Below are 15084 nucleotides of genomic sequence, written 5' to 3' on the forward strand. Positions count from 1 at the left end.
CTCAATTTGATAACATATTAATCACTCAAGCTTACTGCAGCACATCACCTTGGCTACTCTTCCCCTTCCAGAGTGTGTCTGCAACTACTTGGGAACAGTACGTGAGCAGTGCAAGAGCTCTGAAGACTGTGAGTGTGAGAAAGAGACAGGCCAGTGCCAGTGCCTTCCCAACGTGGTTGGACAGAACTGTGACCATTGTGCCCCAAATACATGGAGGTTGGCTAGTGGGACTGGATGTGAACCATGTGGCTGTGATGCCGAACATTCCTTTGGCTCATCTTGTAATGAGGTAAGAAAATATCATCTCAGTAGAGCCAGACCATTCAGGGCTAGCTATGCTGTTCTGTCTCACAATTAACTTAGGAGTTCACCTTCCTTATAAATACATGACTGCCACCCAGCCAAGTCTGACACTTTGCACTCATATTTGTTTAATAAAGCTGCATGCACCTGTCTAGCAAGAGCAGGTAATACTGGCGATAGACAAGTTGATCTAATGACAGTGCTGGCAATTCTGTTTGTACGTACTGTTGTATACCACCTTGATATTTTAAATGAGTAGATGATATATAAAACGTTTTATAAATAAAATTAAATTCATATGCAATGGCAATTTTAAAATAATCTGATATAAACAAACCCTGTGAGTTTTGTATGTACCAAAAGAATTGGTTTAATATTGGGGAGCATTCAAACATATGTTCTTGCAAAAGCCACACTATATGAATGCAGCAGATGTTTATGGTGTCAAGTGGTCAGTAGTATGACCAATTGCTATATATCGGTGTATTAATGACAAATTGCTTTATGTTGGTCTTGAGAGAGAATTTCCAACAGGTTATTTTGGCCCATGGGCCTTTTATTTATTTATTTATTTATTGCATTTATATACTGCCTCATAGCCGAAGCTCTCGGGGCGGTTTACAACAATTAAGAGTTTGCTTTAGCTTAATATGCCTGCTTGTATAATATGTAATTGTTTTGCTCTGACATCATTTCTGCCTGGTACATACTGCCTGCCAAATCTTATGTTTAGGCCAGACTAACTTTACCAGAGGAAGCAGGGTCTGGTAGTTAAGACTGTCCTGCTCTGAGGTATGGCATTCACCTGTGAGGGTTTTGCGGGTCTGTTGAATTCAGTAGTGCTATGTAAGTAAAGGGCCAGTACACACACAGTTTTGAGGTAGTCAAGTTTGCATGCAGTTTCTTTAGCACTTCACTTGCAGACAGAAGAGGACCCTTTGTGAGCAAATGCCCTTATGTTGAAAACTGAAAAATTACATCAGAGAGAATGGTTGAAATTTAACATTTTAAGAACTACTAATGCAATCAGCACCTCATGAAAATGAGGTAATAAAGTCACTATGTGCTAGCTTTCCATTCTCAAAAAGCAACAATGCAAAATGTCCATGACTTGCAATAAAAGCCATTCATTTCAGTAATCCATTCATAATCACCTGGTAATATCCATAGAAAGTTGCATCAACAATTGAAAGCATGTCTGTGCACAGTTACTGTGCATTTGTACTTGATATACTTGGAAACAATGGTCAACTGATCTCCTAGCACGTTATATCTGTTAAAATACATATATGTGTAATTGCTGCACATGATGGATTGCTCCTGAATTCTTCCATGGAAGTTAAGAAACTTTATGACATTTCAAGTGCTTTTTCTCTTTTTTAATGTAACATTCAACATGCTTTTTACTGAGACTTTATAAATATTCAAAAGCTACAAAAAGATACTAATGGGAAGGTGAGTTCAATTGTATATTGATGTGGTATATTAGATGATGATATAAAGTTATGTATTAATTAATATGATTCATTGTAATCCCCTTGAAAATCTGATAAACTGTTAATGCTAAATGCTATAATACAACTACTTGAGAGTGTTCTTCGTCACATGTTTGAAATTATGCAAATAACTGTAATATAAAATAGGAACTATGATATATATTGTTCAGTCAACTTCTGTTGTTGTAAGGATAGAAAAGTAACAGAGGATGATCAGTTATCTGTAAGGCAGATAATATGTATAGAAATTAAGGTTGTGCACCAAGAAACCAAATAGATGTAACATGGGGGATCCATAAATAGGATCTTCCATACTTTTTAAAAAGGAATTGCAACAGAGGAAGGGGAACTTGAATTGCCTCTGAGATGCTGGGGAGGGTTTAATCCTGTCTCCTGTGACACTTTTCTAATGAATATTTTGTGTGTGTGAAGCAAATCACAACTTCTAAGGAAACATTCTTTCTTGGGAAAACAGCACTAAGAAGGGTTAGTATTCTCCCAAGGCCACAGTGCCATTCTGAATAGACACACACACACACACACACACACACACAGAGAGAGAGAGAGAGAGAGAGAGAGAGAGAGAGAGAGAGAGATGGTATTAACCCTTAACAAAATTAAGTAAGATCCTATTTACAGATCTCCCAAGTCATATATCGTTTGGTCATAATGATGATAAGTAAATAGTGGCCAATTAACATTTTTAGCTCTGCAGACACTTAATTCATTGTATTACTGTACAAAAATGGCTCTAATGGCCCAATAAAGTTTTTGTGTTAGGTTCAGTTTGAGAACTGCATCCTGTTCATTTCTGTTGCATTACTTGGAATCAACAGTTTACCGGGCAGTGCCAGTGCATGCCAGGATTTGGAGGACGTACATGCAATGAATGCCAGGAGTTTTTCTGGGGTGATCCCAATGTGGACTGCCAAGGTGAGCACATTACTTTCATTACTAAATGTACATTGTTAGCCTTTTGAAGGAGTGTTTCCAAATATAAAATCTGTATATTTTTTCAGTATTGTTTCTGCTATTGTTGGGAGCCTGGATTGCTGCTGATAGCTTGCTCTGTGCTTCTGCGTGCATAAAGAAACAAAGCAGCATTCATATTTGCTCCCTCATACTAAGTTGCAAGGAATTAGATACAAGAGAGAACATTCTATAGTGCATTCATTAGCCTCTCTCTTAATGTTGCAATATTTGTTACTGTACTGTACTTAGCAAAGAAGCTCACTGGTCTTGGCTGGCTTTTCTCAAATACTATTTTAGTGAAGCTAATTTAATTCCAGTAAGAGTCTGGTTTTGAACTAGATTTTGCAGCTTTGTAACAGAAATGGCAGTCTGAATTTAGATGAACTATTAATTTCTTCTTTTTCTTGATTGTAGTGCTTGTTTTTTCATATTAACAACAAAATGTGAAATGAGGATTTTCAAGTGTTTTAAAGCAAATATTTGTGGGGAGAAAAGCTTTTTTGGCATTTTACAGTCAACCTTTGTCATACATTTTAAAAATAATTTTATTATATCTCAAATATAACAAATATTGACAATGTAAGAAAAGAGCATCCCATAGTAATAGGAGGGAAAGTACCCATTAAAGGTGCAGAAATAATTAACACTTTTGCAGGTGCATGTTTTGTAAATTCAGTTTGTAATTATGAATATGTCTGGTCACTTCAATTGCTATCTACACCTGAACAGCACCATACATTTAAAGCAAATTTAATGCACATTTAAAGCACATGACTCCCCCCAAAGAATCCTGGGAACTGCAGCTTATCCATCACAGAACTACAATTCCTAGCACCCTTAACAAGCTACAGTTCCTAGGATTCTTTGGGGGATGTACTTTAAATGAGTGGTGTGGATGTGGCCACTTAAAATGTATGTGCCTGAGTGTAAATAAGATTTAACCTGGCCATTCTACATCATGTGATTAAAACGTTTTACAGATGAAAACAGGGACAATTCTTTTGTATTTATAATACCAATTTATTCTGACTGACACCACAGACAACTGCTTTATCCACTCACACATTGCTGAAAGTAATTTTGTGTGCTGAATTTATTTATTTATTTTTATTATTTGATTTATATCCTGCCCTTCCTCCCAGCAAGAGCCCATTGCTTTACTAAGCAATAGCCTATCCTGCATGCAACCTCTGAAGCAAGGAAATTAATAAACTAACTATAACAGTTTGCTTCTGCAACAATTTTATTTTTGCATCTCATGTTGGCTTTAGTTGTACTTATTGCAGAACAAAAAGATATTCAGCAGAATGTGCTATCTGGATAACTATGGCAAGACAGAAGATAAGTTAGTGTACCTGTGCACCTGCCAGCAACATTCAAAAAGATGCAGTCCCAAAATCTCTCCCAAAAGGCATACTAAGGAGAGTGTTTTATTAGGACCCGGTACTTTGTAAATAGGGTTAAAGCGGAGCATACAGAATGGAAATTTTCTTCTGATAACATTTTCATCACAGACCTGCTTTATTGACAAAATCCATCAGCACGCGTTGCCACCCAGAAATTGTTTGCTGCTGGTCAGCATTTCCAGCTGAAAATTTGTGCTTTCTGATTACAGAGGCTAGAAAATTAGGAGGGATTCCTAATGATTATTTCGATTTTTAAAAAACACAGTTCTGTGAAATCAAATACATAGACTGAGCACTATTTATTCATCAGCACATGCTGCTCAGTGTGGAAGCAGAGGGTGGGAGGCACTTTGACTTCCTGAAGATCTTAACTTTCAAAACTAAGAAGACATTAATGCCTTTTTTTAGCCTTCATTATTGCATCAAATGATTATGATTATGCCATTATGATTATTACACCATAGTGACTGTAGTGTCTCCCTGGGGCCTCTAAATGCAAAATAGCTGTTAGGTAGCAGTTGGAGCAGGGGAGGTAGCTTCTGTTCCCTGTATGGCTCTTTCGTTATTTCAGTATTGACCACAATGATTATATGTGGTTTGGATTGTTTTTATTAATCTTCAGGAGAGCAGTGCTGTCAGTGGCCATGCATGGTTAACAGCTTCCTAGCAGAGAAAGGTGAAGCAAGTGTCATTGCATTATTGTAAACTGCTTGGGAGCTTCACTGTTGGTGTTTGGAAAGGAAGGTTAGGTATTTTGAAAACAATCATTTAAATATAGTTTGGGGATAAGTTTGATAAATTTATCAACATCTTTTCAAGACAATATTCTCCACAAAGCCATATGCAAACCAATGAAACAGTAGTGGATGGGCTCCACCACTTTCCTCCCTTGGGCCAAGTTGCTGCTGCATACTGGGATGGAGAGGTGGTGGTGGTGGTGAGGTTGGTGCGGTGGAAATGTGCCAGCAGTATTGGCTCTTTAGGCATGTTTGTGCCGTGCCAGCCTCGCTGCTGCCTCCCTCTCCTCTTTTCTGTCCCCACATACAGCAGCAACTCAGCCAGATGGAAGTCAGGTAAGTACTGCTGCTACTGCAATGAAAATACAATGTAAAATTATTAAAGCAGCCACCATTCATAAAAACTTAAACAGCAGCTTAAACTGAGCATGCTAAAAACAATTCACTTCCATAGTCTAATCAGTGTTGTCCATTAAAAGCTGCAGGGGAGGGAGCTAAGTCTTCATTGTTGTTTCTTCTGTAACCACAGATGAGTGATGAGAGGAGCTGCTGAATCTGTTTAAAGGAATAGGAATAGGGTCAAAAAGCTGGAAATCCTTTCCTAAATATACTTCTACCTGCAGGCCTTCCTTCAAAAACAGATGCAGTGGAGTCCTAAACCAAGTGAATCATTACAACATTGTTCTAGCAATTGTACTTTAACACTGGAGCATGACATTGAGCCTGGGACCTATGGTATTAAAGTCCTAACCAATTACAGTAGCAGAATCTCCTAGGATGTCACTTTGCCAGGTTTAAAATAGCTTTGTGGGTGTTTGCTGTTTGCGGGGGGGGGGCAATTTTACTTTGCATGATTTAATTTGAGCAATTATCTCTTCCACCCCACCCTGCTTTTCTGGAATTTGTGGAAACTATTTTTTCTTCTTTTTGCAGATGGCTGTTCTCTTTTTATTGTTCTTAACTATTCTATGTGCTGAATAGTCTTAATATGTTCTATTCTATATTAAATGTTTAACCTACTGAGTTCAAAGAAATATGAATCCTTTGTAGAAACTGAGGCAGGGCATATGAGAATATGGCAGTGCTTGTGCTTCATTTAACAAGCCACAGGGAGCTTAGTTTCATGCACTCATGCCCTCCCACAGAGTCAGGAGGAAGTACTTCCACTTTTAGTTAACCATACCTTGCCATGTTGTCGAACCTGGAACTGTTAACTTTAACTATGGTTAGTTCAAACCAACCAGCTTCGGAAACCACCGTTTACTGTTGGCTTGTTTTAAACTAACCAAAGTTAATGTTAACCGCAGTTTGTCAAAAAGTGGCAGCAAAGCTTCAGAATTATTTCTGCCAGCCATTTATTATGAGAGGAGAGTATGCAAGCCTTAGGCTTGCTGGGATTCGTTTCTGCTCATGCACATTACACTAAACCAGCAGCTCCTGAACTTTTTTCCTGATGGACCTCTTGAAATATGCTGAGGGTCCAGGCAGGCCACTTAATTATTTTTCTCCCTGTTGTAGCAATTGAAATGCACTGTGCTAGACTCTCTGTGATTTTTAATTATATTTTTACAAACATGTCACAGACTACCTGAATGAAGCTCGTGGACCACAGTTTGGAGGGCCCTTCCTAAACTGTATCTAGCATGAAATGTGAATGTGGTCTGTGTCCAAGTATGTTTTTAAATGTGTTACTCTGTATGTGAAATATAATAGCCTATTTTCATTTTACCCTTTTCATTTTTGAATAGTTATGTAGGGGAAAATGTTAAAAAAAATTAAGTAACAATTTTAGATAATTTGTTTCTCTGTAAAGAAAAATAAGATAGTTCTTTTGCTTAATATTTGACAGGAGAGAGTTCAATATTTCCTTGAAATAAATGTCTCTCTCTCTCTGTAACATTGTTTAAATATGTAGACAATTTTTAGACATCTTGGCTGGGCATGCAAATTTTAGAGATTAGTCTGAAAAACTAGACAGTGGGTAATATACATCTAACACTGTATATCGCCCTCTAATGTGTCTACAATTTGGAAAACCAGCCATCTAGTTTTCTTATTTCAGAAAATAATTTTTTTAAGTTATGAGATTGTGAGAAGGAAGAATTCCTAGTTATTGAGAAATGAAAGGACCTCTTCACACAGTGCATCATTAAACTATGGAACTTGCTCCCACAAAAGGCAGTGATGGCTACCAATTTGGATGGCTTTAAAACAGGATTAGACAAATGCATGGAGGATAAGGCTATCAGTGGCTATGTTCTACCTCCGCTGTTGGAGGCAGTATGTCTCTGAATACCAGTTGCTGGGAATTTCAGGCTGCTGCGCTCAGGCCCTGTTTGCATGCTTCTGATAGACATCTGACTGGTCACTGTGAGAAAAGAGTGCTGGACTAGATGGGCTCTTCTTATTTTCTCAATTTCTGGAAAATGCAAATCTAGCTTCAGTTAATATTCACGTGTTTTCAAACCAAGTCCTACCCAAGTGTGTATTTTGAGGGAGTTTCTGACATCAGGGTATCTAGAAGCTGCATTTAAAAAATCACTTAAATACAAAAGCCTAAATAAGTTCCACTTTTGGCATCATGCATATAAAGGATGAGCAGATACACAGGGGGGGGAGTTGTGTCCAATGGATAGGCTTGGATCAGGTTAGAATTCCATATTTTTCAAGAATAAATGACTTTGTTATAAGAGCCCAAATCCCACTGATTCCCCCAGATTTCCTCTTCCTAGAAAGAGCATGCCTAACAGATCTGTGAAGAAACAATAGTGATTGTGATTTTGGGATTTAGCATTAAAACAGGGCATGTTGCCAGGAACTTCTGGAGTGTTATTTTTAATTAAAGTGCAATTGTGTTTATTTAAATTCAACAAGATTCAACAAGACTAATCTTTGCAATGTATTTATTGTTGAAATAAAAACCTTAAATAACAGATGGGAGAGAGTTTTGTTCTTACTGTTTTCCAACATTAATAGTTACTGAAGTTATAACATCTGAAATTAATAGATTTTAAAGGTACATGTAGGTGCATATTTGTTTCTGCAAAACAGGTATAAAAGCCCTGTACTGTAAACAGTTACAAAAGTCTAAAGCTTCCAGCGATCTGAGACTTTTTGTAGTAGTAAACATCATTCAAGCTAACGGGTAGTTCGCAGGTAACATTTCTCTGATCTTCCAAGGCATGGTTTCTCCTTCTTCCCTCTTTCCAGTCATGCCCTCAGAGAAAATTCATTTCTTCAGGTTTCCAAGCCTGGTTTGGACAGCATGCACAAACTATAGATGGCCGGTTTAGATGTAATGGCAAATTATGGTTTGCCAGGAGGCAGAGAGCACTTGAGCAAAAGGCTAAAACTCCAACTCTGGCTTGAAGGGTTGGAAATATTATGTGTAACCTGTATTTTTGCTGTTGAAAACTGTTTACAAATAAGGTTATACATCATTTGGTCTTTCCAGTGCACTTTTGTCCTCCCATTAAAAAATTAAATAGTCTTTTTTCAATGAATTATTTTGCATAACTCTCATTATCTACAAGATGTGCGTGTGCTGCAGGGTTGTCATATCAAAATGGCAAAACAGGACATTTAGCACTCTGGTAGGTAAGATACAAGATTGTAATATCTTATGTAGAGCATGACAGTTTATTATGTTCTATGGAACTTGGTGTTCTAGAGATCCCATAAAATAAGAGTCCTCTAGCTAAATACATTGTCGTTGTGAAATGTATGAGATTTGGTTTCTTTAAGCTTGTTATTTGGATCGTCTACTCCAGGGATCCAGATGTGCTCCATAGGGATTTGCGCTGGAGGCATTTATGTACATTCCTGTGTTCCACATCTGTGCTGTTCTAATCAAGTACTTGATGATCCAGAACCAGTTAGTGTTCCCCAGTGAGTCCCGCACTAGGAAGTTAGCATGGATATTTTCCAAGTATGTGCTGTCGTAGTTCGATCATCTAAGAAGTATCCAAGGAGTATGGAATAGTTTCTCAGTGTTGATTCAGAAGTAAAAAAATTAAAGCAGAAGAAAATGGAAGCTCTTAATAGCTAGGTAATAATTAGGATTGCACCTGATTCAGGTCTAGTCATATATGACACTCTAAAAGGGAAATGTCACCAATCAGGTTCCATGTCGGCACTGGATCATCTATAGAGGTCTGCACCAGGCTGATTGACTATCCTGACAGAGGAAAGATTAAGGTTGAGATTATATATAATTTTAAAGGCTTTTAATTATTTGTCCGTTTCTCCTTACAAATGCACTCCACATATGCTGAATTTTATACCCAATCGTAGAAAATGCAACATTAGGTTTCAGTAGCTGAACATGGTTCTTTATTAATTTCTTCTCAAGGTCCCATGTTTAAGAAGCAGTAACTATGGAAGAACCACACAGTGGCCTGTTCACACATAACACTAAACTATGGTTTATTATTTATTATGGTTTATTATGTGTGAACCCTGCCCAATAACTGAACTATGGTTTGTTTGATGCCAACAAACCACAGTCTGAAGCCATGGTTTGTTGGCTCCAACCTTGTTACGTTTTAACTATGGCTTGGCATTACATGTGAACCCAGCACTCTTCCTTAATCATGGTTTGTTTGACATGACTATCACACCCCATACGCTCACCTAGTTACAACATCTGGAAAACAAACTAAACCATAGAGATTTAATTTCTTTGATTGTATGTGAAACCACTTGTGGTTAACTCATGGTTTGTTAAGCAACTGTGGTTTAATAGTATGTGGGAACCAGGCCAGTGACATTTCCCTGTGTCATTCTTATCCCTGCATGAGCAAGTACAGCTTTCAGGATGGTCAGCTAGTCCAGCCCAGAACTCAGTGGGTTCCATACATAGGCTGTTCTTTTTATTAAAATAAATATGAAGGTCCTTGTGCATATAGGAACTTTGTGTGCATTGCAACACTTAATACATTTAAGTTGCCTCTGCTTTAATGATTAATTAGAGTAAATGCCTATTACATAGAAAAACTGAGCTGCCAGATTCGAACATTTATACTTCTTAGGGGATGCTCTAAATCAAGGAATGCTACAGATTTGGCAATTGTAATTGAATAGAACCACCTTCTACAACTGGGGCTGATGCAAGTTGTAGTCCAAAACATCCAGAAGGGACTAGGTTGGGGAAGGCTGAAATGGAGTGTTGGGCAGAAATGCTGAGGGTCATCACTTTGCAATATAAAATTTTAATTTATATAAAAAGTAACTTCATTTTTAAAGCAAACATGCCAGTTGCATCCCCCTATCAAGGATAATAAGCATGTTCTCTGCATCATTAGAAACATCCATTTCTCTCTCATATTTGGACAAGCCGACAGATGTTAATCACTGCTTTTACTTTTTATTTTTGTGGTGTGACTAGTGTGAACTTGAACACTGGGTATCCAAATTAAAATCTCACCTCTCAAGCAAACATGCTGTACTTCAGCCTGTTGCTCTGAGATCCTTGAAAGGAGGAGCTTGGATACAAATTAGTAAATAAATAAGTGCTTTGCTCTTAGACTTGAAGAGTGGGACCTACAACAATATGTTGCAGGATATTCTTAGTTTCTTGCAGAAGTGCTCCTGTTCAGGCTTCCAGCCAATTATGCCTTCTTCCAGCAAGCCATTCTTTTCCTCCCAACTTCCCATGTTTCTTTTCCAACTGATGCTCAACGTTGCCATTCCATGGCTACTCAGTATGTTCTTAGTTAATTTATTCATTTTCAGTTATGGATGTTTAGTGATGGTAACAGTGACATAGTTTATTACTTATAAAATGATTTTTCATGGCATTGATTGAATAAAGAAATAGTTTACAAAAATAGCATCACCTGAAGGAAGTCCTGAAGTTCCATGTCTTGCCATATATATATACTTTTAAGTTTTGTATTATCCCTGTTACAGCAGGAATTTGGTCTCCTCATATACTGTAAATCAATGAAAATGCAGTTATGTGTTCTGTTTACTATATTTCTAGAAATGTCTCTGAATTATAGGCGTCTGAGGGAAATCCTGATACCTTTAAAGACAAGATAAACAGAAACACCCATTAATTGTACTGTGATAGGGATTGTCTGCTGAAAAAAAATTGACATGCTAAAATGGATTGAATGTGTAATGTGATACAATGTTGGGATCTTCAAGAGAAGGTAGCTGTATGCTGTTGGCTTCTGGTTTTGCTACACCCATGTAAGGAATCTGAATAATTCACCATTATCCTGATTGTCTCATTCCCGGAAAAGGAATAATGGTTTACTGGTGGAAAGGGTTAAGTGCATCCTTTCCCCTTCAACCTTCAAAGAGGAATGAGCTGCCCGAGGGGGTTTACATTCCATAGCAATTCACTGTGGGAATGCTGAAGTTGCTTTGATGGAAATAAAACCCCTTGTGTTGGCTTATAATTCTGAGAACAAAAAGGCATTTTGTTAAATTGCACCAACATAAGTTGAACAGCAGGACAACATTTTTTTTAATGTATCGACCTAATCTCTACAAGAGAGCTGGTTTTGTTTATAGTAGCCTATTCCTTTAAATGGTCTTTTAGGAATTTGACTAAGAAATGTGATTTTTTAAAAAAAAAACTGTACATGCAAAATTATTAACCCTAACCTTAGCGTTGTCCTTCCCTGCATACTGCCTTCTCTTTCTCACTGTGTCATGTTCTTGCGGGAAGTTTGAATATTTTTGGAAGAAACCATGACAATAGGCTGCAACTTCTTGCAGGATTCTGTGATTGATGGATTGTTTGTATATGTTAAATATATGAGGCTTTCTTGAAAGATGTGGTATTTTCCTATAGGTTTGAATCTGCAGGGTATCAAACCCCTGACATTTTGGATGCAGTCAGTACGTGTCTTTGATCTATTTTGGATTCCATTTCACCACAATGGTACCTACAGCTGTGATGGAAAGGATTCCCTCCTCTGTCTCATCCCTTGTTAAAACAAAGCTTTTCACTACTTGGCTGTCTGGCAGAGTAATTAAAAATGTCAACTCCCTGTTGATTGTAAATTTCATTTCTGTTATACACTTCATATCAGAGCCATTCATATCAATGGGAATTTTGCCACTGACCTTAGTGGGATGTGAGATGCACCCATAGTTCACACTTCCAACTGGTGGGTTGGGACCCTCCAGAGACCTGCTTTAAGGTGGGTCACAACAGCAGCTCTATCACCGTACAAATTTATGGCAAAAAAAAATAAGAAATGGGTCCCAAAATGAGGTTAAAGGTGGGTCCCAGGACTGAAAAGGTTAAAGTCTAGTGGTTTAGACTATAGCATAAATGTGTTTTATGACAAATAAAGCAACTCAACTAGTACTGCACTTTTAAACAGTGATTATTAGTTCTCTGACCCATGGTGGGGAAAAGAGGCAAGAAAGGGAGAACTGGAGGGTAAGAAGCACTTTTTTTGTGTAGATCCACCAATTCACATATCTCTGTATGTATTTCATTTATATCCCAATCTTCCTCTGAGGAATTCAGGACAACAAACATGACCTTCACAGCAGCGTTCTGAGCTAGGGCAGGCTAAGAGATAGCAAATGACTTGAAGTCAACCAGTGGGCATTCTGGTTGGGGAAGGGTTTTGATTGCAAATCTGCCCATTGTTGATATTGCACCACACTGGACACACGTCGCTATGGAGTGTGGTTCCCACATTCACCCACTAAATAGATGATTGACCCCTGAATAGTAGTAGGAGTAATTTATCAGGAGAATTACCATGTTTTTGTTCATGTATAAAGCCATTGTCTTATTTGGTGGGTTGTTTCCTGGTTTGTGGAGTTTGCATTTATTTTTGTCTCTTTCAGCTTGTGACTGTGATCAACGTGGCATCCAGACCCCACAATGCAACCGCACAACTGGGCAATGCATCTGTAATCCAGGAGTTGAGGGACCTCGTTGCAATAAGTGCACCCGAGGCTACTCTGGCTCCTTCCCAGACTGTGCACCTTGTCACCAATGTTTTGCTCTCTGGGATGTCATCATTAGCGAGCTGACTAATAGGACACAGAGATTCCTGGAAAGAGCAAACGCCCTGAAAATTACGGGGGTCAGTGGTCCTTACCAGAAAACACTCAACACTGTGGAGGAAAAACTGAATGAGATTAAAAGTATCATTGCACAAAATCCTGCTGCTGAGCCTCTTAAGAACATTGGAAATCTCTTTGAGGAAGCAGAGTAAGTACAGCATAAAATGTAAATAATGTTCCTTCCTGATTTGTTCAGATGTGGGGAGTAGGGAATCTCATCATTCTGAAATTTTAATGAGAATTGTAAGCAAAAAATAAAGAACAAGAAGGTGGGAACTATGCCCTACAGTGATTTTGGAAAATTTGAAGGAAACAGTGAAGCCAACTGTCAATTAGCAAGGAGACAAACCTGTTGATTCCTTAGATTCTCCCAGGGTATAGGTCAGAGATTTCTGTTAGAAGAAGGAACATGGGATGAAAAACGTGCTTGATATGTTCAGCCCCTAGCAAATTACTCTTTGCTGTCTCTCCTTTCAATCTAAGGAAGGCAAATGGCAAGGCTAGTTTGGCTTTTTGGTACAACCAGTTGTTTCTGTATCCTTAAATGCAAGGATCCTTGTATCCTTGAGCTGCCACTTGAGAGACACATTAGGTAACTTAACTATACCAGCTTCTGTTCATGGATGATCATAAATCCTTCCAGGTTTCCAGTTTAACCCAACAGCTTCTGCAAAACTTGACAGTGCATTAGAAAAGCCAGAATGCATGACTTACTTTACTACTTAACATGGGTTCAGCACCAGCCATTTGCTAGGCACTGATATTTCTCATGTCTTGGGTCTACTTGGGCTTGATGGTTCTCACATTATTACTTGGAAGAGTGCTGGGGGTTGCCTATGCACAACCTCTCTTGGATCACATGGAAGTACTTATTGTATGTGTGATGGACATGCAACTGCCTCAAATTGCAGCATTATGGAGGCCCTTTTCCTAGCTGCCATAATTTCACAAAGTATAGTATCTGTGCATTCACACTCCACATGAAGATACTCAACTATATAATTAGCACATATCCATGATCTCAAGACAGCTTGCATGTTCCCACAAGTGATGGTTTGAGAGCCACCTAACACACGAACCAGGTGTTGTTCACTAAAGGTAAAGGTAAAGGTGTCCCCGCACTTGTAGTGCGAGTCGTTTCCGACTCTTAGGGTGACGTCTTGCAATGTTTACTAGGCAGACCGTATATATGGGGTGGGATTGCCAGTTCCTTCCCCGGCCTTTCTTTACCCCCCAGTATATGCTAGGTACTCATTTTACCGACCACGGATGGATGGAAGGCTGAGTGGACCTCGACCCCTTTTACCAGAGATTCGACTTCCTCCTTCCGTTGGAATCGAACTCCGGCCGTGAGCAGAGCTTCGGCTGTGTTACCGCCGCTTACCACTCTGCGCCATGGAGGGTCTGTGTTGTTCACTGGGGACCAACAATACATTGATTTATGTATTTTGATTTCTATTTTTAAAAAACAAAACATGAAACTGTGGTTTATCTGATGTTATCATACTGATCTACGAAGTTAAAGTTAAGATGAAAGCTTTGTTATAATTGATTGGTATAGTGAAATATTGCCGTGTTCTGGAAAGGTGGTTTTCAGTCTTCAGTCACTCAAGGAGACTTTTCCAGTGTCTGCCACAGAACCCCAATGTAGAGCCGCACATAAACACACATTTTCGGGGTGGGGCTCTTACTGTGTTCCCATTTTGAACAGCAATTGTGGCCTAGAACATACACTGTAGCATGCTGCAGAAGAAGATCCACAGTGATAGGCAAACTGCCTCCAAAAGGCTTATTCACGATTACTAACTTTTTGTACAATTTTGGTATACAGAAGATCTTCCTCAGAACAGTGGTTTGTATTGTCTCTAAGGATTTATTAATTCCCAGTATTCAAATGGACTCCATTACTGATATTTTCTTTAAGGAATTCCTGATAAGCTTCCAGGAAAACCCAGGATTTACCAGGAGCACTGCAAGTGATCGTTTCTGAATAAAATACTGTTAAAGGTGTCTTGACGTAATTTATATACCCACCCTGGTTTGTACTTTATTCACTGTGAAGACTTGTTGCGCTTTATGTGGATTTCAAAAGAGAGGGAGCTGCAGTTTCAAAATCTTAGGCTTGGC

The 15084-nt window shown here is 38.5% G+C and overlaps 1 protein-coding gene across 1 annotated transcript in view; it reads left to right on the forward strand.

Annotated features, from left to right (window-relative positions):
* The window catches only part of LAMB1 (laminin subunit beta 1), an 87942-nt gene that overhangs the window by 57292 nt on the left and 15566 nt on the right, over nucleotides 1-15084 (forward strand). Inside the window, exons 23-25 of the mRNA XM_061640349.1 lie at nucleotides 72-289; nucleotides 2636-2732; nucleotides 12736-13105. Of these exons, the coding sequence (XP_061496333.1) occupies nucleotides 72-289; nucleotides 2636-2732; nucleotides 12736-13105 (685 nt within the window). The remainder of the gene's footprint in view (nucleotides 1-71; nucleotides 290-2635; nucleotides 2733-12735; nucleotides 13106-15084) is intronic.

Source organism: Rhineura floridana, chromosome 8 (assembly GCF_030035675.1).
Source record: "Rhineura floridana isolate rRhiFlo1 chromosome 8, rRhiFlo1.hap2, whole genome shotgun sequence".
In the NCBI taxonomy this organism is placed as follows: domain Eukaryota; kingdom Metazoa; phylum Chordata; class Lepidosauria; order Squamata; family Rhineuridae; genus Rhineura; species Rhineura floridana.